The 24123-nt window shown below is 38.8% G+C and overlaps 2 protein-coding genes across 2 annotated transcripts in view; both read left to right on the top strand.

Moving 5' to 3' along the window:
* The window catches only part of LOC102128992 (calcium-activated chloride channel regulator 2), a 31537-nt gene extending 23511 nt beyond the window's left edge, over nucleotides 1–8026 (top strand). Inside the window, exons 12-14 of the mRNA XM_005542825.5 lie at nucleotides 2028–2198; nucleotides 4799–5032; nucleotides 6537–8026. Coding sequence (XP_005542882.3) covers nucleotides 2028–2198; nucleotides 4799–5032; nucleotides 6537–6979 — 848 coding nt within the window. The 3' untranslated portion in view covers nucleotides 6980–8026. The remainder of the gene's footprint in view (nucleotides 1–2027; nucleotides 2199–4798; nucleotides 5033–6536) is intronic.
* An 11840-nt stretch (nucleotides 8027–19866) lies between these two features.
* CLCA1 (chloride channel accessory 1) overlaps nucleotides 19867–24123 on the top strand; it is a 32766-nt gene continuing 28509 nt past the window's right edge. Inside the window, exon 1 of the mRNA XM_005542824.5 lies at nucleotides 19867–20075. Coding sequence (XP_005542881.3) covers nucleotides 19914–20075 — 162 coding nt within the window. The 5' untranslated portion in view covers nucleotides 19867–19913. The remainder of the gene's footprint in view (nucleotides 20076–24123) is intronic.

Genomic DNA, 24123 nt, shown 5'->3' with positions numbered 1-24123 from the left:
CCAGAGAAGTCTTCTTGTTTTGCCTATTGGATTGGATCCAAATGAACTTCTCATGCTCTGATGGCTTATCCATGGTTGTACCTTTCAATTTTTGTTTATGGTCCAAAAATGCACTTTTGTAGAATGTTTCTCTCTTGCCCCACCCTGTGGGCTGGCCTGGAGAACAGAGCCTACTCTCCTAGGGAAAATCATCTGATTCAGCTCAATAGGCTTTTATATTATTCCCTGGAACTATTTTATTTGCTTGCTATCTAAATGTATACCCTAAAAAAAGAAACAATAAAAAACACTGCTCAGGCATCAAAATGTAAATTGTTTCCCCTCCAATCAATACCTAACATGTATGTACACAGTTGTTTAATACTTACTTTTATAATGGAAGCAGTATTTATCTGCTCAGTAAATGAACTATAATAAAACTTATACCTCTGAAATGATTTACAATTTAAAATGTACTTTTTCATGCATATTCTCAAATAATCATCACAACAACCCTGCAAGATAAGTTATCTCCATTTTATAGATGAGATAACTGAGGCTCAGAGACATGAAGCCTCATAGCTACTAAGTGACAGATGCAGGCCTTCAAACCAATTCCTCTGTCTCCCAAGCCAATGTTCTTTCCCCATTTCTTTCTGCCTCAGTGATTAAAAGAGGTGGCAGTGGTGACTTTAATATGGAGAGATTTTCCTTTGTAATTTCTCAACAAAGATAAACTTTATTCATCATTAAACCACTAAATACCAAGATTTGATTTTTTTTTTTTTTTTTTTTTTGAGACAGAGTCTTGCTCTGTCGCCCAGGCTGGAGTGCAGTGGCGCGATCTCAGCTCACTGCAAGCTCCGCCTCCTGGGTTCACGCCATTCTCCTGCCTCAGCTTCCCTAGTAGCTGGGACTACAGCACCTGCCACTATGCCCGGCTAATTGTTTGTATTTTTAGTAAAGACGGGGTTTCACCGTGTTAGCCAAGATGGTTAAGATTTGATTTCTTACAACAGACAAAAAAGAATTCTAAATCTCCCTTGATAATAAAATGTTTAGCACTTCTTATTTCATTTAAATATACTCCTGTTTTTCTTATGTTAAGGAGCCCTGCCTCTGCAGTGGGGAAGAGGGAGATGGTGGGGACACTTTAGCAATGATACACTGCTGGTGTACAGCACTGTGTGTGTGGTATGAAAACTGAATTGACCTCTAGGATAGAGGACAAGCTGCTTGCCCAATATGACCACCTGTACTTGAATGGCAAAAGTGATCTATACTTGGGCTAAGCTGGACTTCCCTCTGCTGCCCTGGGGTCTAGGCCTTCCTGCCACTGAGTCATGAATTTGGCTTGGAATTGAACTGCTCTCTAAAGATCAACACAAAAGGAAGGAAGTACATCACTGGCTAACCTTTCAGAATGCCCCCTGAAGCAAGGCACAGTAGATGCTATCAAATTCTGTCAAACTCCAGGTCATCAAGCCCCCTAGAATCTAGAAAAACAGTTCCAGATACCCTCTAATGAGGAAATTAAGTAATTTCACACTATTTTATAAGCAACCAAAGTTTGTATTTATTAAAGGTCCCTAATCAAGTGACTTCAGGACATTCATAAACCCTTGAAACTGTAGGAAAATGTGTATATGTGCATATATATTTATTTCCTAGAGACAAAATAGCTTTTCTTAACATCTCAAAAGGGTCAATGACTATAAGCAACCTGAAGAATGTGCTTGATTTCTTAAAAAAACTAGTATTATTTTCAATGATAAGAACAAGAATGTTAAAGGTGATGATTAAATGTTTTATTAGCATGGTACAACTTATTTGCCTTTAGAAAATCATTTTTCTGAGGTAAGAAATTACAGGGAGAAATTATGGACCCATTGGATTTTTTATCACCTGAGAATATAAAAAGTAGATAAGAGCATGATCATATACCTTATATAGAAAGAATAAGGGGAGTAAATCTCATTTTTAATGACTTAAATATTAGTAATCTACTATGATAACAAGTGTTGACACTGTGTTTTTTATATATACAGGTGCTGATGTTATAAAAAATGATGGAATTTACTCGAGGTATTTTTTCTCCTTTGCTGTAAATGGTAGATATAGCTTGAAAGTGCATGTCAATCACTCTCCAAGCATAAGCACACTAGCCCACTCTATTCCAGGGAGTCATGCTATGTATGTACCAGGTTACACAGCAAACGGTAAGAACCATTAGCACTGTTATTTGAGTAACATCATTTCATGTACATATCTCTGATGGGTATGTGTGTACTGGGGTGGCAGGGAGTGAGAGAAAGAAAATTTCAAAAGTCTTTACACTTAAGTCCATACATAATTTGTTGACTGTTTCTTCAGTCCTCAGTGATTCGTGGTAGGCGGGTAACAGGAAGGTAATAGGTAATGTCCACAGATTATACCTACCTTTATTTTAGTCGTTATGTTGACCTCTTTCTTGTTTCATCAGAATTACTAATAGTTAATTTCTCAGTTCCTGCTTCTGTGTTTCCTCTATAGAGATTTAGGCAAGAGAAAGAGGCAAAAAGTTATTAGCAGTTGAAAGAAGGAGGCCAACAGCCCAAACAGTCCACACAGGAAATGAGTTCCTAAATAAATATGAACTTGGATGTTACAGACACCTAAGTGATCCTGAAGATGTTTTGTTTTCCTTCAAGAAAAAAATGCAAAATAAATGGAAGATATTTATCTTTTTAACACCATTATAATAGTTCCTGATAGGAAGCAGTGGTTAAAGCACAATAGACAAACAGAAATATGTCATGCTATAGTCTTTGAAAACAATCTCAAAAAAGACTTCTAAGCATTTGTATTTCCAAAAATGCAGATTCTTTATAAATATTATTCATGTATTTTAAAAGTTATAACTAATCATTTGGACTGTTCCATAACATGACTCTATCCTTTTTGTTTACTTTTCAGTCCTCATTCTTTCTGACCTCACCAGTATCAAACACAGCCAATTGATCCCTCTTTTGTCATTTCCTGGTTTCTGTGATACCTCACTCTCTTAATTACCACTTATTTTCCGGAATTTTTTATCAGGCTCTTTTTCCAGCTCCTCGTTTTCTACCAGGCTGTCTGTTGGCTGAGTCTGAACCTTCTTACTTTCCCGTCTGGAGCCACATTTCCTGGCTTTGAAACCCAGTTCCTCCATTTACTAGCTGTGTGACTTTGGGCAAGTGACTTAGCTTCTGTGTGTCTCAGTTCCATCATCTAAAAAAATAAGGGTAATAATTGCCCTCCTCATAGCCATGTTGGGAAAATTAAATATCTGATACATGTAAGGCCTGAGAAAAGTGCCTGGCACATAGAAGGCACTCAGTAAATCCTACTTACCATTACAGTAATAATTATTATTAATCTCATTAATCTGTATGCCTTTAATAACATCTATCTGTGTATAACCTCCAAATTCATAACTTTAAAATTATTACATTTAGCTAAAATCTCTTTTTTAAGCTTAAAATCCAGATCTAAATGGCTCATTAACATCTTGAATTAGATGTTGTACAGGAATCACAAACCTTGTAATTTAATTTTTGGTCTTTTTCTCCTTAGCCTACTTCTCCTCCCAGCTTGCTCATTTTAGAAACCTGGAATTTTTTTTTTCTTTCATTTTAAACCAGGTTTCTCTTCTTCACTATTCTATATTCATATCCATCACCAGCTTTTGCTTGACCTCTGCAGAAGACCTCTTGAACTGCCTCTTTCTTGCCCCCCTCTCCATGCCATTTCCCATCCCAAGCTGCTATCTTCTCTCATCTGGACTATTGAATGGGTAAGTGGCCACCTTGTTGCTTGCTGTGCTTTAATTCATTCTACACCAAGCAGCCAGAGTGTTCTATTAGAAAGCAAATATAATTTTGTCACTTCCCTGCTTCCCTACAGCATGTAACATTAAAATCTAAAACCACATTGAACCATGAGGTCCTGTGTAAACTTCTCTCCTGCCTCATCTCAGATGACTCACTTTGCTTTTAATTTAGCTTTTCTAATTGAAACCTCTTTTCACCTCAGGATTTGCTGTTCTCTCTACCTAGAATGTTCTTCCCACTCTTCTTTACCTGGTCAGTTCCTACTCAACCTTTAGGAAGCCTTTCAATGTTACCTCCTTGATACCACTCTAAATTATAGACCCACTTTATTTTCTTTCATAGCATCCTGCCTTCCTTCCTTCTTACACTTATCATACTTTGTAAATATGTGTTTATTAATGTGATTAACATGACTATAAATTCCATGAGGGATACTGTTTTGTCTGTAATTATTGGTACAGCATATGCCCTCAATAAATATTTACTGAGGCCGGGTGCAGTGGCTCACGCCTGTAATCCTAGCACTTTGGGAGGCCAACACGGGCAGATCACAAGGTCAGGAGTTCGAGACCAGTCTGGCCAACATGGTGAAACCCCGTCTCTACTAAAAATACAAAAATTAGCCGGGCGTGGTGACGGGCACCTGTAATACAAGCTACTTGGGAGGCTGAGGCAGGAGAATTGCTTGAGCCTGGGAGGCAGAGGTTGCAGTGAGCCAAGATTACACCACTGCACTCCAGCCTGGACAGCAGAGTAAGACTCTGTCTCAAAATAAAATAAGTAAAATAAAATATTTATTGAGTGAATAAATGGATGAATTAGTGAGCAAAGGATTGTACAAATACACTCATTCTAAAGATGTAGTAAATAAAAAAAGGTTTAAGAAAGTCTCACCGTGTCAAGAACAAGCTATTCAGAAGCTTTGTAATTTGTCGTTTTGCCTTTTTTTTTTTTCTTTTTTGTCTCAGGTAATATTCAGATGAATGCTCCAAGGAAATCAGTAGGCAGAAATGAGCAGGAGCAAAAATGGGGCTTTAGCCGAGTCAGCTCAGGAGGCTCCTTTTCAGTGCTGGGAGTTCCAGGTGGCCCCCACCCTGATGTGTTTCCACCATGCAAAATTACTGACCTGGAAGCTGTAAACGTAGAAGAGGAATTGACCCTATCTTGGACAGCACCTGGAGAAGACTTTGATCAGGGCCAGGGTAGGTCTGCTTATTTCATGACCTATTTTTCCATAAGACAGCATTTCTAATAACTAGGGGCTAGTTGAGTGAAAATAGCTTTGGGGTTTTAGAACTGAAAAAGGTACAGAGGATTGTTGTGAAAAGCTCTGAGTTGCTGATAAGGCTTTAAATCCTGGAGTCCCAGAAGGACAGTGTGTTGCTACCCCTGGAGTGAGGAGGCCCTGGCTAACTCACTGATACTAATCTCTCAGAAATCTTGACTAGAAGCATCAACACCATGTGTTATGGTATCTGTTTAGTAGAAATGGGCTCTGCACTACAGAGCGTGTGCTTCCCAGTACTGGAAGTGATTTCTTTCTGAAAGCTGGGTAGTAAACATTTATTCATATATTTATCAGTAGGCTTCGGGGAATTTTTTGTGTAACTCATGCAAACCTTGGTGCATTTTTGTTTCCTACTTCTGGCCGTTATTTTTGTTAGGAAGGCTGGGACCGGTCCCCTGATTCAGGGCTTTCTTATTCTTGCTTGGGCAAACATTGACGGAGTACCTTTCTCTACTTTCCCTTTTCTAAGGCTTATGTTAACTTTCAGGCTTCCACCTCCGTTGTCTTTTTCCAAATTTTTTACCCAATTTTCACAACACCATTTATTCAGAAATTTTATTTTTCCCCCCATTAATTTGAATTCCACCTTTGTCATATACTAAACTTCTGAATGTGTTTTGGCCTATTTTTTGATGTGTCTATTCATGCATCAGTAAGTACCACAGCGTTTTAATTATTGAGGTATTATAGCATTTGTATATTTGGTAGAGTTAGTCTTTCCACGTTGCTATTTTTAGACTTTATATGTTCAATTTGGTTGCTTAATTTCCATATGAATTTACAATAAATTTGACTAGTTAAAGCAGAAATGAAGTATTTTAAATAAAATCACATACCAGGCCGGGTGCAGTGGCTCATGCCTGAAATCCCAGCACTTTGGGAGGCCGAGGTGGGCAGATCACCTGAGGTCAGGAGTTTGAGACCAGCCTGGCCAACATGGGGAGACCCCGTCTCTATTAAAAACACAAAAATAAGTTGGGCATGGTGGCGCATGCCTGTAATCCCAGCTACTTGGGAGGCTGAAGTAGGAGAATCACTTGAACCCGGAAGTTGGAGGTTGCAGTGAGCTGAGATGGCACCCCTGCACTCCAGCCTGGACAACAGAGCGAGACTCCATCTCAAACAAAACAAAACAAAACAAAAACAAAAACAAACAAAAAAATCACATAACATTTACAAAATAACTTAGGAAAAAAATCACATCTTTTATGTTGAATCTTGCTTTTCAAAAAAAAAAGTCCTCAGGTTTTAATGAGTCTTTGTGTAGTGTTTTAAAGTTTTGCTTGTATTCGTATTTCTCGTTATGTTTATTTCTAAATATTTTGACTTTTAGTTGCTGTTCTCATTAGTAATTTCTAATAAACTGGAAAATATACTCAAAGTGACTTAATTTTCCTATTTATATTTTTTAATTTCAGCTACAAGCTATGAAATAAGAATGAGTAAAAGTCTAGAGAATATCCAAGATGACTTTAACAATGCTATTTTAGTAAATACATCAAAGCGAAATCCTCAGCAAGCTGGCATCAGGGAGATATTTACATTCTCACCTCAAATTTCCACAAATGGACCTGAACATCAGCCAAATGGAGAAACACATGAAAGCCACAGAATTTATGTTGCAATACGAGCAATGGATAGGAACTCCTTAAAGTCTGCTATATCTAACATTGCCCAGGCATCTCTGTTTACTCCCCCCAATTCTGATCCTGTACCTGCCAGAGATTATCTTATATTGAAAGGAGTTTTAACAGCAATGGGTTTGATAGGAATCATTTGCCTTATTATAGTTGTGACACATCATACTTTAAACAGGAAAAAGAGAGCAGACAAGAAAGAGAATGGAACAAAATTATTATAAACAAATATACAAAATGTCTTCCTTCTTAGATATAAGACCCATGGCCTTCAACTACAAAAACATACTAACAAAGTCAAATTAACATCAAAACTGTATTAAAATGCATTGAGTTTTTATATAATACAGATAAGATTTTTTACATGGTAGATCAACAAATTCTTTTCGGGCAGAGATTAGAAAACCCTTAGACTTAAGGGTTAAGTCTTATTTGGCTATGAACAAATAATAAAAATTATTCTTTAAAGTAATGTCTTTAAAGGCAAAGGCAGGGTAAAGTTGGACCAGTGTCAAGAAAAGTTTGTTTTATTGAGGTGGAAAAATAGCCCCAAGTAGAGAAAAGGAGGGTAGATCTGCATTATAACTGTCTATGTGAAGCAATCATTTAGTTACTTTAATTTTTCTTTTCTCCTTATCTACACAGAACAGGTTGCTTGTTTACAACTGAAGATCATGCTATATTTTATATATGAAGCCCCTATTGCAAAGCTCTTTACCTCTTGCTATTTTGTTACATATATTACAGATGAAATCTCACTGCTAGTGCTCAGAGATCTTTTTTTCACTGTAAGAGGCAACCTTTAAAAATATGGGTATTACCCTTGTCTCTTCATACCAGTTTTGTAAAAAAGGTCTATTGAATTTATTTGTTTATAAGTTTCTACTCCCATCAAAGCAGCTTTCTACGTTACTGCCTTGGGTATTACTGTATGATAGTTATAGCCCTTATAATGCCTTAACTAAGGAAGAAAAGACGTTATTCTGAGTTTGTTTTAATACATATATGAACATATAGTTTTATTCAATTTCAACCAAAGAAAAGGTCAGCAGAGAGATACCAACCTTTGGAAATGATTAGCTGGCTCTGGTTTTTGGTTAAATAAGAGTCTTGAATCCTTTCTCCATCAAGAGTTACTTACCAAGGGCAGCGGAAGGGGGAAATAGAGGTCACAAGGAAATAAAAATCATCTTTCCTCTTTAATTTTACTCCTTCCTCTTATTTTTTAAAATGATTATCGAACAATAAAATCATTTGCCTTTTTAATTAAAGAGTTTAAAACTTTATTGAAGAATATACATAATAAGGTAGACTAGATCTAAGTTTTATAACCAGGACCAATTAAGAATAAAAATTAGATTATGTTTTACGGTCGTGGAGAGGGAAATGTGGGGAATTGGGACAGGAAGAAAGAGACAGCATGAAGCCCTAAATGAGAGACTCAGACCAGTGCTGGGGAGAAAAACAACCAGCAACTCTCTCTACCCAGGCCACCTCCTTGTAGTTTCTACTGATCCAGTGTCTGGCCTGTTACTTTCTAAGTCTCACAGTGCCTACATTTTCACAGATGAAAGCTTCAAGACCCTTGCAGCTCAATTCCTAGCTGGCAGTCAGTCCTTCCTCCCTCTATCGCTATTATACTTGCTAGCATGGAATTTGCTTCTCTCTAGTTTCAAACTGGGCTAGTGAAGCACAGAGATGGATTGTAGTGGGTTTCAAGTTCTCGAATATTTTCCTCATTTTACAGACAGGAAAACGGAGGGTTGGGTGAGTAATTCACAGTTGTATACTTGTTAATGGCAAAGCTATACAAAGGAAGAGCCAGGTTCTCCGACTGCTCCTTTACTCCTATTTAAGAAGGTGTGGGCAGACGCCAGGGTTTCTACCTAGAGGTATTTAACTGTTTCATGATAAGTTCGCAGGACAGCAGATCTAGCTTTAAAGAAACCTGGTAGGTTTTGCTGTTGATGTTGTTGTTGTTTGTCTTCCATTTTGTGGGTACAGGAATGGAACATATGGACGTAAGTCCAGAAATCAGTGAGTATAAGAGGCAAAATTAAGGGATTCTAACGATATTAAAGTAACAAACAAATATAACAGTGTAGAAAGAGTGATCTCATGAAGTGTGTAGGGTAAACACTGTTCAGTGGTTGTAAGGAGTGAAAATATTAAACAAAAAGAAAGATGTAGTAAATGTGGGAAAACACAGATTTAGAGATTCCAGCAATCAATAGAACAGAGTCATAGTAAATGCCCTGTTGATTCTGTATACCTGATTAAAAAAAAAAAAAAAAAAAGAAACAATAGGCATTTGGCCAAAAAGAATGAAAAACTATGATGTGCTCACTGGTCACTAGTGGAATACCATGATGTCAAAACATGTGACATCATTAACAATTTGACCCCAGATTGCCAGAAAAGGAAGACTGTGGGCCAGATGCACAGTTATCTGAGAGAGGGAAGAGAAGTCTGTGGAATTAAGCAATATGGACAGATACTATTTTCAAATTCCAAAATAGTCATTGTTATGTAGTGGATAGAAATTTGTTCTGGAAAGTGAAGAGAACATCCCCCCATTTTTTGCCCTCTTCTTTTAGGGATAGTAGAGGAAGATTAAATCTCAATGGAAGAGAGACAAAAGTAAGGGATGGAGGATTTTTAAGAGCTGCTAATATAGCCTATGCACTGAGCAGGTCACTGTTTGTGTGGACACCATCGACTGTCATAAAAGTACCTTTGTACTTGTATGTTAATAACAGAAAGTCTTCCAAAAAAATGTTGTTTATGCTTTATCTTTTATTACTATGCAATTATTCTTAGAAGAGTTAACCCCTAGATATAGCTTACATTTAAAACTTAATGTGACACTGATAGTAAAGCTGCTTATATCAAACTAATCCTCTTACAAATAACAATTATAATTCTGGAAAAAAATGTAGAACACAATTCTTGAAGCAATGGACACTGACAAAAGCAGATAGAAACTGAAGGAGATATGACCCTTAAAAGGGGAGAATAAATAGAGATGAGATACACATTTAACCAAATTTTTCCCCAAAGGCTCTCCCTAGTTTGCTCAGAAAATCTGGATAGCGCTCAAGCTGAAAGCAGCCATCTTCCCAGGTTGACAAGTCAGAAGTAAGCTATCTGGGTGTCAGAATAGTTGCAAATTGAGGAAGGAAATCCCAAAAAGAAGCAACCACAAAGAGGAAAGTCCCCAAACCTGTATCCTCTCAATCTGAAAAAAAAAAAAAACAAATTTGATTTAAACTATCAATCCACAGATCTTAGATGTTCAAGTGAACCTGAAATAGAAAACACCTAGGCATATCATACAAATGGTGACTGACTACTCATCAGAAACAATTGAGGCCACACGACAATAAAATAGCATTTTAAAGTGCTAAAAGAAAATCTGTCAACATAGAATGATTTCAAGCAAAAATGTCTTTCAAAATGTAGGTAAGTAGAAGCTAATTTTTGCCAGCAAGAAATACCAAATAAATTTCTTCAGGCTGAAGGAAAATGATGTCTGATGGAAATATAGCTCTACAGCATTGAAGGGTTTTTAGAAATTATAGGCTGGGTGCAGTAACTCACACCTGTAATCCTAGCACTTTGGGAGGCCTAGGCGGGTGGATCACCTGAGATCAGGAGTTCGAGACCAGCCTGGCCAACATGGTGAAAACCTGTCTCTACTAAAAATACAAAAATTAGCTGGGCATGGTGGTGGGTGCCTGTAATCCTAGCCACTCGGGAGGTAGAGGTAAAAGAATCACTTGAACCCTGGAGGCAGAGGTTGCAGTGAGCTGAGATAGCGCCACTGCACTCTAGCCTGGGAGACAGAGTGAGATTCCATCTCCAAATAAATAAATAAATTATAAATAAGTAGGTAAGTATCTATGCTGTTGGTTTGCTTTACCCAATTCCTTTAAAAAACAATTAACTATGGCAGAAATAAAAACAATATATTGTGGTATTAATTACATGAAGAAGTATGATATAAGATAATAAGGGCAAAATGAACATAAAGGTGACAAATGGAATTACAATATTGAAGGGTACTCTCATTATACATAAAGTGGTATAATATTAATTCAGAGTACACTGGGATAAGTTAAGGATGCACATTGTGACTTTTTTAGCACCCATTAAAAATAGAGAATGGAGGCCAGGTGTCGTGGCTCACATCTATTAGCACTTTAGGAGGCATGGGTAGGAGGATTGCTTGAGCCCAGGAATTAGAGGCCTGCTGGGGCAACAAAATGAGATCCTTCTCTACAAAAAATCAAAAAAATTAGACAGGTGTTGTGGCACATAACTGTAGTCCGAACTACACGGTATGCTGAGGCAGGAGAATCACTTGAACCTAGGAGGTCAAAGCTGCAGTGAGCTGTGTTCATGCTACTGTACTCCAGCCTGGATGACAGAGTGAGACCCTATCTCACAAATAACATATAAAATAAAAATATCTAAAATAAAAATATGCTACACATCCTACAATGCACAGGACAACCCCTGTTAGCAGCAGTTAATCCACATGGGTCTGCAGCAACTAAATTCTTGCCCCCTTGAAGGAAAGAATTTGACCGAGGAGCATAAGGCAGAGTGAGAGACTGAGGCAAGTTTTTGAGCAGGAGTAAGAGTTTATTTAAAAGCTTTAGAGTAGGAACAAAAAGAAGTACACTTGAAAGAGGGCCAAGTGGGCAACTTGAGAGATCCAAGTGTCCTGTTTGATCTTTGACTTAGGGTTTTATACGTTGGCATGGTTCCGGGGTTTTGCATCTCTCCTCCCTTGATGTTTTTCTTGGGACAGGCTGTCTGCATTCACAGTGGCCTGCCAGCACTTGGGAGGGTAGCATGCGCAGTATGTTTACTAAAGTTGTGTGCATGCTCATTTTAGGCATCTTTTTCCTTACCAGTCGAGTGTTCCTAGAGGAAGGTCATTTACCAGTTAAACTCCACCATTTTGCCTCTTAGTGCACATGCTTGAGTCCACCCGCCCAGTTCCCGAGGTCTTATTGGGAAGCGGCTGATCACCAGCTTCGGGTATTTTCTATCTATTGAGAAACTACCTTCTCCTGGTGCTGGCTGCAACCAATTATTGTTTTAGAGAGACAGTTGAACAACTGCCTGACCATCACCTGATGGCTGCCTGACATTCCTGATGGAGGGTGGGGGGTCTGTCTCCAGTCCTACTCATGTCTGCCTAGCTACCTACTCTAACACCCCTACAACAAAGAATTATTCAGTCAAAAATGTCAATAATGCTGAGGCTGAGAAACCTTGCTTTCTAAGGAGGAAGAGAAAGAGGCAAGGATATTTGATACACAAAGAAAAGAAAAAGTGACCTTATTGAGGGGGAAAGCAGAACAAGAGTGTGAACCAGATCTAAATAAAGCTGATAAGACAAAAGAGAAGAAAAAATACATTTAAAACAAAATTAAGATGATCCATAATGGAGGACTGTATGTATAAGACTGGTAGAAAATCCGCCTCATGAAAAATAAAGATGGAATGTATACAAAGTTGGGTGGATGCTGCATTATGTGTTAAGATCTGCAAATGCAAAATGCAGGGAAACAGGAAGTAGAGGCAGAGGGAAGTCAGATGAGCAGCAGGCTCTGAAAGAAAGAAAAATCCGATTTCTCGTGTATGTATGCATTATAGGAAGTTTAATGCCAGATCTGGCACAAAAAAGAGATGAAATAAGGTATGAAAGGGATATATCACAGAGTACACGGTGATAAAGAAACACTCAAAGACATAGACACACAGGCATGGGGGTGATTAGAGCTTGTTCCCAAAGATCAAAAGCCATGCCTTGGTCCAAAAATCCCTCCTGCCCTTAGAATGAGTAGCTCTTATCAGCAAGATGGTTCCCGAAATGGGTGGAGAGTGACCTGGATGGTGGCCACTTTTATTTCCCAGTCCCTCTCAGCTACAAGCTGCTGATTCTTATCAAAAAGCTGCTTTCTGACAACTGTTGCCTCAAGGACCCAGGAAGAAGGAAGCTATCCAGCACAGTGGGCAATTACTTTCTATTTCCCTAGCTCTGTGTAGCGAAAGCAATATAAAAGAACAAACATCTAAAAGGAGTATGTTTTAAATTGGCATGATCTTACTTCACACTAACATAGGAAAGAAGAAGCAAGAACATGAAGAAGATAAACGGTGGAGAGGGGCCCCAGAAGATTGCCATTTTTACAGTTGAATGCACAGGCTTTCATAAGAAACCAATGAGGGCTCGGTATCTCATTTGCATAAGGCATGACTTTCTGATAGCTCCACCCTGTCCTCCTAGTGTGCATGTGGGCCCTTAGCTTGAGTTACTCCATATTGCTTTGTTCCTCTTACTGCGCATGTGTTAGCGGACAGAATTTTCCATTGCAGGCATGTCTGGAAAAGTCACCTGTGTAGCCTTTTTTATCTGTGCAGTTGTGGGCATGTCTTAGGCAAGCCCCTCTGTGCAAGCTCCCTTATCTATGTCTGCAGGTTGCTCTTTTGTTTGAAAGAATTCAACCGAAGACCCACCCTAACTGCCTACTTGACTGGTTTCTTCCTTCCTTCTCTCTCAAAACATCCCCTTTGCTCTCTGAAGCTCAGCTGAAAGATCAACTCACAAAAGGCAGATTAGTTGGAGAAATGGCATACAAATTTATTTAATGTGCACATTATTTAATGTCCAACAGAGTTCAGAAGCTTGTTTACCATCCTGGCAAAACAGATTATCAGACAGGGGAAAGAGGAATATAATATATTAGTGTGTATATATATATATATATATAATATTTATATTAGTACATATTAATACTACAGGCAAATTAAATTAGAAAGCAAAAATAAATCAACTAGAGAATCCCAAAATGTCTGGAAATTAAGCAACATATTTCCACATAACTCATATGTTAAGAAAGAACTCACAATGAAAATTAGAAAACAGTTTGTAATCCCACCACTTTGGGAGGCTGAGGCAGGCAGATCACTTGAGGCAGGTAGTTCAGGACAAGCTTAGCCAACATGGCAAAACCCCATCTCTACAAAAAATACAAAAATTTGCCAGACGTGGTGGTGTGGGCCTGTAATCCCAGCTACTCGGTACGGTGAGGTGAAAGAATCACTTGAAATCGGGAGGTGGAGATTGAAGTAAGCAGAGGTTGCTCCACTACACTCCAGCCTGGGTGACAAAGCAAGACATTGTCTCAAAAAAAAAAAAAAAAAAAAAATTTATATTCTGTCTGTATACATTCTGCAACAGTTTTTATAAGACTATTTTTTAGTTTCTTAAATTTCCTCCTGACTGTTGCTTTAGCTTGTCATATAAATTTTGATACACCATATTTTAATTATCATTTAGTTCCAAATATTTTCTAATTTGTGTGTGTGTGTGTGTTTTGAGACAAGGTCTCACTCTGTTACCCATGCTGGAGTGCAGTGGTGTGATCTCAGCTCACTGCAACATCCACCTCCCGGTTTCAAGCAATTCTCCTGCCTCAGCCTCCTGGGTAGCTGGGACTACAGGTCTGCACCACCATGCCCAGCTAATTTTAGTCTTTTTTTTTTTGTAGAGAGAGGGTTTCGCTATGTTGGCCAGGCAGGTCTTAAACTCTTGGACCCAAGTCATCTGCCTGCCTCAGCCTCCCAAAGTATTGGGATTACAGGCGTGAGTTACCATGCCCAGCCTCAGAATATCCTTGATACTGATACTTGGCAAGGACACTACAAGAAAGGAAAAGTACACACCAGTCTTATGAACAAATGTGCAAAAATCCTAAGCAACATATTAGCAAATTGAAAAGGATGCTACATCACGATCAACTAAGATTTACTCTAGGAATGTAAGAGTGATTTAACATTGAAGAATCAGTCATTGTAACTCGTCATGTTATCAGAACAAAGAAGAAAAATTATATACTCATCATAATAGATGTATAAAGAGCATTTGATAAGATTCAACACCTATTCATGATTTAACAACAACAACAACCAAAAAAAAAACACCTCTCAGAAAAGTAGGAATAGAAAAATACTTTTTTTTTTTTTTTTTAAGACAGGGTCTCAGGGTCTCACTCTATTCAAAGTGAGAGTGAGAGGCAGGATTGTGGGAGTACAGTGGCTCTCCTGGCCTTAAGCAATCCTCCCACCCCAGCCTCCCAAGTAGCTGGGACTACAGGGACATGGCACCACACTTGGCTAATTCTTGTATTTTTTGCAAAGGTGGGATTTCACCATGTTGCCCAGTCTGGCCTCATACTCAAGCAGTCCTCCTGCCTTGGCCTCTCAAAGTTCTGGGATTATAGGTGTGAACTACTGCACCTGGCGCAAAGAGACTTTCTTAATCTGATAAAGGTATCTACAAAATATCTCTAGGTAACAGCATACTTAATGGTAAAATATAGAATTCTTTAGAATGTTTTTCTCCCTGAGATTAGGAACAAGAAAAAAGATATCCATTCTCTTCACTATTCAATATTGTACCCAAGGTCCTAGCTAGTCCAATAAGAGAAGGAAACAAAAATATTGGAAAAGAAGAATCAATATGTTATTAGATGACACAATTATATACATATAAAATCCAAAAGAATCTACAAATACTAGAAATAAGTGAATTAAACAAGTTCACTAAATTTAAGGTCCATACATAAAAATGTATTTTATTTGTATATACCAGCAATAAGCAATTAGAAAATTGAATTTTAAAAAAATACCATTTACAATAGCACCAAGAAAAACCCCTAAGAATAAATCTAATGAAAGATGCACAAGATACCTATCCTGAAACTATAAACCACAGTTGAGACAAATTAAATAAAACTTAAAATGAAGAGACACACCATCTCCATAATTTGAAATACACAATATCATGAAGATGTCAATTTTTCTAAAATTGATCTACAAATTTAATGCACTCCTATAAAATCCAGATTTTTTGTATGTGAAATTGACAAGCTGCTTTTAAATTTTATATTGAAATGCACCTAATGTAGCCAAAATAGTCTTCAATAAAAACAAATCTGGACTGTTTACACTACCAGATAATCAAGGTAAGGATAGTCACACAGACCAATGGAACAAGGAACAGAACAGAGAGTTCAGAAGCAGACCTGCACATCTGTAGTCACCTGAGCACAACAAAAGCACAACTGTAATTAAGTAGGGGAAATATGGTCTTTTCAATAAATGCTCTCGGCTTACTGGCTATCACAGAGGAAAACAAAACAAAACAAAAACCTTGAACCTTTCCTCACACCATACACAAAAATATTTTGAGATAGATCAGTATACCTAAATGTTAAAGGTTAAGCAGCAAGGCTTCTAGAATCATATATTGTATAATATCTTCATGAATTTGGGGAAGCTGTCTTAAATATGACACAAAAACATTACACATAAAAGATTAAGTTGGACTGTACTAAAATTAAAAACCTCTATTCATCTAATGATACTGTTAAGGCAAGCCACAAACTAGTAGAAGATATTTTCAATGTATCTTTCAGTACAAAAGACTCAGTATCCAGAACATATAAAGAACTCCCATAAATCAATAAGAAAAAGACAATTTAATTAAAAATTGTACAAAAAAAACCTTGAAGAGACACTTCACAAAAGACCAATATGTATATAAAAAGGTCTTTAACAACATTAGTCATTAGGGAAAATGCAAATCAAAACCACCAAATAATATGACTATACTCCCAAGAAAATGGATACAGTTAGAAAGACTGACAGTACAACGTACTTGGAATGTGGAATAACTTGAACAACCACTTGAAAAGTATTTGGGAGATCAACATAAGCTAGTATCAAAGAAAAACTTCATGCAAACACTTGTTAAAGATGGTAAGGGGTGGGGGCCATGGCGATAGGTACAAGGACCATTGTAAGGAGGTCTTGCAGTTGGGGAGAGAGAGTGGATTAACTCCAACTCCAATAAGGACAAGTGGGAATTTATAACCAAGGAGAAGGCTGGGGTCAGTGGATGAAAAATGCCTAAGAGGAAACATCAAGGATAAGGAATGTCTGGCTAAACTGACTCAATAGGGTTATTGCTGAAGGCAGGCCATGGTGGAAAGATGCTGAGAATGGTCAGATACCAAAGGTGGGGATTTTCCCTAAACTGACTTAGCAAGATTCTTGCTCAAACTGGATTCTGCAAGGATGGAGAGGGAAGCCCAAGGTCAGACCTAGTCAGAGAAGACTCAAGATCCTGACTTAAGTTTTAGTCAAAGGAAGGAGTCTTTGTCACTAGATAGATGTATACCCTGTCACCCAGCAATGTCACTCTTTGTATATTCGCAACTGAAATCAATGCTTACATCCATGGTAGCTTCATTCATAATAGCCCCAAACTGGAAATAGTCCAAATGTTCATCAAGAACAGGTGGTAAGTAAATCGCAGTATATTTTTACAATTGAATGCAATGGAAAAAGAACATATTACTGCTATATTCAACAACTTGGCTGAATCTCTTATAGAAAACATTATGTCACAGTAACCAAATGCAAGAGTACATATGGCATATTTCTGTTTATATGAAGTTCAAAAACAGGCAAAATTAACCTATGTGGCAATAGAAGTCAGAACAGCGATTATCTTTTGGGGGGACGGACTGGAAGGGAATGCAAAGGAAACTTCCAGAATGCTGGAAATATTCTTTGGTGAAAGCTTGTCCCTTAGGGTGCTAACTCCCTGCACCTCTGGTTTGTGTTATTTGGCCCATTTGGGCTGCCTCTGACAAAGCCAGATCCCAGTGCCATGGTGCAGTGCTTTATCTGAGCCAAAGCCTCCGCGCATCCATTTCAAGCTAGACTTGGGCACAGGAGAGAATGGAGGAGCTGCCCACACAGTCTGCACAGTGAAGGCCATGCTAAAGTAGGCCCTCTTCCTGGGGAAAGCTAAGAAGAAACACTGGTTTTAGGAGATGTGTGAATTTTAGCAGCAGCCAAGACTCTCCATTGAGCCAGCAGCCAAGACCCAACTTGCAGGGAATGCCAAGCAAATTTGGAGAGCACTTAAACTGGGTCTGTCACACCAGATGACTCCTGTCATAGGGAAATGCAGCAGCTGCAGCCAACAAGGGCAAGACAACTAAAGACCCCACTAAGGGATGAAAGGTGGGATTACCCCAACAAGAGAGCAAACAATACAGATCAGCCAAAATGCTGAGCAAAAGTGAGGGAAATAGGTGATAAAGGAGGGAGATTATAAATGTCTTGAGACCAGCTGTAGCAGCAGGCATTGCAATTTATTTCAATAACCCTCTTGCCTTATGCATTTGAGCAGATTGCAATTGACCACTACTTTGAAGGAGATTCTGTAAATGATTAAACTTGTACCTTCTCTCAGGGAAAAAGTGAGACAGCTTGTGCTCACACACAGAGAAATGCAAATCCCACATTATAATACTGGAGCTAGATATGATGAAAGTACAAGAGTGAATCTGAGCAGCTCAAAGAGTGAACTGTATCATACTCTTCTTATTGGACCTCCTCAGACTTGCTTGTTTCCATCTGTCTACTGGGCACTCAGTCACTTGCTCCACCTCAGTCACTATCCACTCCTTGCAGGTCCGAGCAGTTCCACTGCCTGAGGTCAAGGTGGAACCTCTTGTAACCCCTGGCTCCTCACCTACCACAAGGCATGGAGGTCTCTCTTTCTAAGCAACTGCTGAAAGGGCTGGATGACACAGCCAGAAAGTCTAGGGGGAGATGATCACCTGTAGAAGATAAGGAGCCAAATGCTTTTCCTTCCTCTCTTGAAAGGGCTGCTCCAAGGCGTGGTTTCTTTGCACAGCCCCTCAGGAGACATCCCACACAGGAAGGCAAGGGTGCCTGTGGGCTGGCCTGCTGGGTCTCTCCATTGCATGACTTAGTAATGCTCCTCCTTCAGTAATGATTCCCAGCCTTGCCTGACTCATTTCCCCACTCCCTCATTCTCACTGCTCTGGGATTAAACTCTCAAACTCTTAGCACATATGCCTGCCTTAGGCTCTGTTTTTCAGGGAACCCAGGCACATATATTTGGAGTCTGAGATAACCTGGAATCTAAATTTTTAAATTTTGTATGAATAATAAATGTATACATATTTTGATATAAAAGCATATTTTGGATCATCTGGACAACCACGTTATAATTGAGTATTTCCACTCTATTTCAGTGTTTCCCTTTTAATTGCTTAAGATTATGCTAGCAAAAAGTACTGATTTAATTTTTATGAAAAGGCACAGACAAGATGAAATTGATGCTTACCACCATCTGAAGACCAAATGAAGTTATGGATGTAGAGATATTTCAAGTATTTCAATACAAGAAAATGGTGGGCCAATTTGAGGTTCCACCTGAGGTTTGGCAAATGGAAAGAATATATATAGCTGCTGACAGTCCGTAATTCATGTTCCAAGGGACATTTCGTTTTGGCAAAATAATTTAATGTTGCTAATTGGAATTTTATTGACTGGTAGGAGCTATGGAATAGAGAATGCAGAGGTCTGATGAGGAACTTGAAGAAGTATGCTTTGTAAAGTAAGATATACATGTTATCTTTACTCTCCATTATAAAATATTCAATAATATCTACATCACTTGCTAATGCTTTTGGTACAAATGGATGTGGAATATAATTGAATATTTTCTTATTTAAGGGGAGCATGAAGAGGTGTTGAGGTTATGTCAAGGTAAACAAAACCACCATTGTGGTAAAGACCACAATGAGGGATAACTAGATATATGGCTTACAAGATGTTTATTGAATATGCAGAACAGTCTGGATGTTCCTAGGCAGGAGGAGGCTGGGGTGACTTTGGGTGGGTTGGTGTCCATGGCTGGGTAAACATTTCTAATAAGTAAACAAACCTATCAATGGCCAAGCTGCCTGTCACCTGTGAAGACTTCCAAGGAACCGGATGTGGGCTCCCCCACCCTTACCCCAGCATCTGGCACACCTGAAGGCAAATTGAAATATTTACAAGTACACAATTTGAGACTAAGATATTGTTATCATTCTCCTACTGAATACAAAAGCAATAGGAAAACACAAAGACCTGTGATAAATCACCTCTGATAAGTTGGAAAGGTGTGTCTTTATATATAATGGTAAAGAAAGACACCTTCATAACCCACATTTTCCAAAGAGAGAAATCACAGGGAGATGTACAGCAATGGGGCCATTTAAGAGTTCTGTGTTCATCTTGATTCTTCACCTTCTAGAAGGGGCCCTGAGTGATTCACTCATTCAGCTGAACAACAATGGCTATGAAGGCATTGTCATTGCAATCGACCCCAATGTGCCAGAAGATGAAACACTCATTCAACAAATAAAGGTAAGTTCTTAGTAATTATCCATGCTTTTTAAAACATAGCATAATGTTGTGACAGAGAGAACATGAGTGCCCTATTCCAGCTGTACGACACTGGCATGTATTTTTATGTCTAAGTTTCAGTTTCTTCATCTGTAAAATGGAAATAATAAGTTAACCATTAGGATTCTTCTGTCAGATAAGATAATAAATGCAATGCACATAACTCAGAGTGATACATTGTTGGCAATTGATAAATGATAAATTGATATGTACTGCTGTGGATTATGTCACTGAAAATTTAGTTCTATAGTACGGCAGGGTCAGCTACATTTGACAGATATTGTGAGATGCACAGATCCTTTGCCTGATTTTACCCTTGGCACATATCAGACTCTCCTTTTATTCTCCTAATTGGAACCCCCTTCCCTGTGATCCTAAAAGGAGCCCAAGATGCAAATCTCTGATGTAAGAACAACCCTGACCCTCTGATGGGAGAAAACCTTGCATTTTATCAGCCCCAATTCAAGGGATCCTTTCAAGGATTTCTTGCTACCTCTTACGTAGCAGAAGGGAAAGGAAGAAGACTTCCTGTCCTGGCAGGGGCATCTATACCATTGAAGAAGGTCTTGTACAACAGCAAGCAGCTAAAACTAAGAGGGAAATGCTTTATGAAAGACCACCCCGGAATCTGGCTGTAGCACATCCAGAGGCAGTGCTGTACTAGTAAGAGGACTAGTCTGTAAAATGGGAATAATAATAATAAATATCTCTCTTATTGGATTTTGTGAGGATCAAAGTTTAAAATGCATGCCTATAAAGGGAAGCTGGGTGGAGTATGTAAGAATACGGTGCAATATTTTGCATGTCTTCTGTTAATCTAAATTTATCTCAGAACTTTAAAAAATAACTTTAAAAATGCATGCATTAGTGCCTGGTACATAGTAAGAGCTCAATAAATGGTAGATATAGTCATCAGCTCTCTCTAGATGGAAAATTAATAGAACAAGGGCCCAGAGGGGTTTCCCCAGAGATCCATTGCTCTAAGCAGAGGCAAATACAGAAAGATAATGTTTGGAAAGAAAACCGTCTCTACCTGCCGGGAGTGTGTGGTTAGAGAATTGGAGCAGTAGGGGATGGGGAACAGAGTGGAGGGTGTCATTCACCATAAAGTTTACCTACTTAACCCAAAGAGAATCAGGCTGTCTGTGATAAAAGGGAGATTCAGACTTCTTGAATCTCTCAATCATCTAAAATGTTGAGTGAGTTTTTGATTGTTTCTAAATTTGGAAGTGGCATCAGCAAACATGTGACCAGTGTGTTTCGGTCTCTGGCTAGACAGTGGGGTTCAGCAATATGCCAGAAGGAGAATGTAGATGCCATATTCATCTTCAATGACCCTGGTAATTTGTATCTACAGTATATAGTGCTTAGAGCTTTCAAAGTGCTTCCACTTCATTGTCCTTGGAGGTTTTCTTCCTGAGATATGTACTTCTCACTACAATTATTAAATTGGCTTTCTAGTATGGATCCTGAAGTTGGGGGTGAGATAATGATGGCTTCCATCATTTCCTTCTCTGTAACAAGAACACTTAAGTGAATAGAATGCTCAGAGTCCCTAACTCCCTCCTATTCGATGTGCCAGATCTGCAGAGTTGAGGGACCTCATCGAGGGCTTGGCCACCTTTCCCGACCATTCCTCCCTCTGCTCCAACAACCTTCTTGCTGATGAGAGACTCTCCCCTGGTGCCCCTGTGGGGACAGAAGCCTCTAAGTCAGCCTTTAAAATACTTGCTTCAGCAGGATAGTCCCCAGATTTCTCTACCTACAAGAGCAGTTGATGGCTCTGCATCACTTCCATCCACTGCATTCTTGCTAATATTAGTAGGGTGAGTACACGTCACAAACTGAGGAAGGGAGAGTCAGAGAGAAACTCTCTCTCCCCTCCATCAAATATACATACACACACATGCCCATGTACACACGTAGACATACACACGTGCGCACACACACACACAAGAAGGTACACAATAGGGCTATTTTGGAGTCTGGGCAATGCACAGGACCCCACGCACTGCCTGTCTTGGCACTTCTATACCAGTTTGTCACTTACCAAACCCACTTTATTTATCCATTCATTTGTTTATTCATTCAACAAATATTTACGGAACATCTAAATTATGTCAGGTACTCGAAGTCCAGTGGTCAATATGCTGTCCCTGTCCTGAAGGAATTTCTAGCCCATCCTATAAACTGTCACCCCCAACCTTCTCTCAGCCTGAGAGTCTAAGTGTGTATTAGGATGTGAGGTCATTTTCTGAAAATCTGGAACAGATGCCAAAACAAAGATCCCTTATTATTATTTCTATTACAATGTAGAAGACAAGAGCATTCCATGTTACTTATTCTTCCTGGGAGACATTGGAAATTCACATTTCACAAGTCAAATGGTAATATAATACTCTAATATATGAAGTTTTATACCTACTTTTCAAGTTTTTGGTGATCTTGGCTCATTTTTTAATTTTATTTTTTAAAGTGACGTAATATTAAACTCTCCTAGTGAGTGTTAAAAATCCAGGAGTTTTAGAAGAAAAAAATGTAAATCATTAAGAACACTTAAAAAAATAGAGGCAACCATTATTATCACTATTTGAAAGGGAGAAACTGAGGCTCAGAGAGGTAAAATAAGTTCCTCAAGTTGACCTCTTAGGAAGAGGCACAGCAGGATTCCCCCGTGCACTAATTCCCAAGTGCTGCTTCCCCATAAAATGATGAAGTGTTTCCGCTCCGAAGACGACCCCCACTAGGCAATGGAGTCTGGTCACTCTGGTCTGTTCCCACAAGGACTTTGCTCCTGCAATGACCCCTTTTTCTCTTACATTTTTGGGTTTTTTTCCATTAGCATAAAAATATTGTACAATAGTTCCCATTAAAACAAACAAAACTGTCTTGTCCTGAAGTCCACTTCCAGCTACTGCCTATTTCTCCATTCCCCTTTAGTTCACAGAAAAACTTCTGAACCTGTTGTTGTCTGTACTCACGGCCTCCACTGCCTCACCTCCCACTTTCTCGAATCCACTCTATGGAGCTGCTGTCTTTATTCTGCCACAAGGGCTCACCATGCTGCCAAGTCCAGCAATCAGTTCTTAGTCCTCATATGAAGTGACGGCTCAGCAGTGCTTGACACTGATGATCACGCCCTCCTCCCTACAGCACTCTCATCCCACAGCTCCTCATTTCCTCTGCAGGCACTGGCTGCCCTTCTGAGGCCCCTGTACTGGCTCCTCCTCTTCCTACCTCTGAATGCTGGGGTCCCCCACATTCACTAGGCTCAGTCTTCAGCCTCTTCTTTCCTGTCTATGCTCACTTTCGAAGCAAATAGTTTTCAGTCCTAACAGACATACTGCCCCCTTTCTATAACAGTATCTTCTATCACTCTCCCTGCTCTCTTGTCATAACGTATCTCAGGGAATCTGCAGACACATTTATAATTTAACACTGTAGCTATTCCATTTTAGAGAAGTAAAATTAGGTGTAATTTGAAAATATATAATTATGCTATTTTCTTATATCTAACTCTTAGTACCACACTGCACAAAAAATAAATACTTCTATCAGCCCTTGGCAAAGTTTAAGAAAAAGAAAAATAAATAAATAGACAAATACTACCATAACATTTAGTATTACATTTAATTTGACTTAGTATATAATCCCAAAATGATTACAAGAGTCAGCAGGGGTTAAAATCACATTCACTTTTTCTCTTCATTACTACTTGCTGTGAGACCTTGAGAATTGTACTAAGTCTCAGTTTCACCCTCAAAGATTTATTGATCCTCAAAGGAGCGAGTGAAATGAAATGCGTAGCTAACATTATATACTTGCTTGTGCGGAGTAAACATTGTTCCTAGCACATCACGTTTCACTTTGTTCCTCACCACGACCTTATCAGCCAGTCACTATAATATAATATTCCATTTCGTAAATGGGAAAACTGAGGCTCGGAATTAGAAATTGCCGAATGTCCCACAAAAAGTGGTGCAGCCAGGATTAGAGTCTGTCTCTAGAG

The sequence above is a fragment of the Macaca fascicularis genome, chromosome 1, assembly GCF_037993035.2.
Source record: "Macaca fascicularis isolate 582-1 chromosome 1, T2T-MFA8v1.1".
Lineage (NCBI taxonomy): Eukaryota > Metazoa > Chordata > Mammalia > Primates > Cercopithecidae > Macaca > Macaca fascicularis.
The sequence above is the reverse complement of the archived record's forward strand: the minus strand, read 5'-3'. Positions and strand labels throughout refer to the sequence as shown.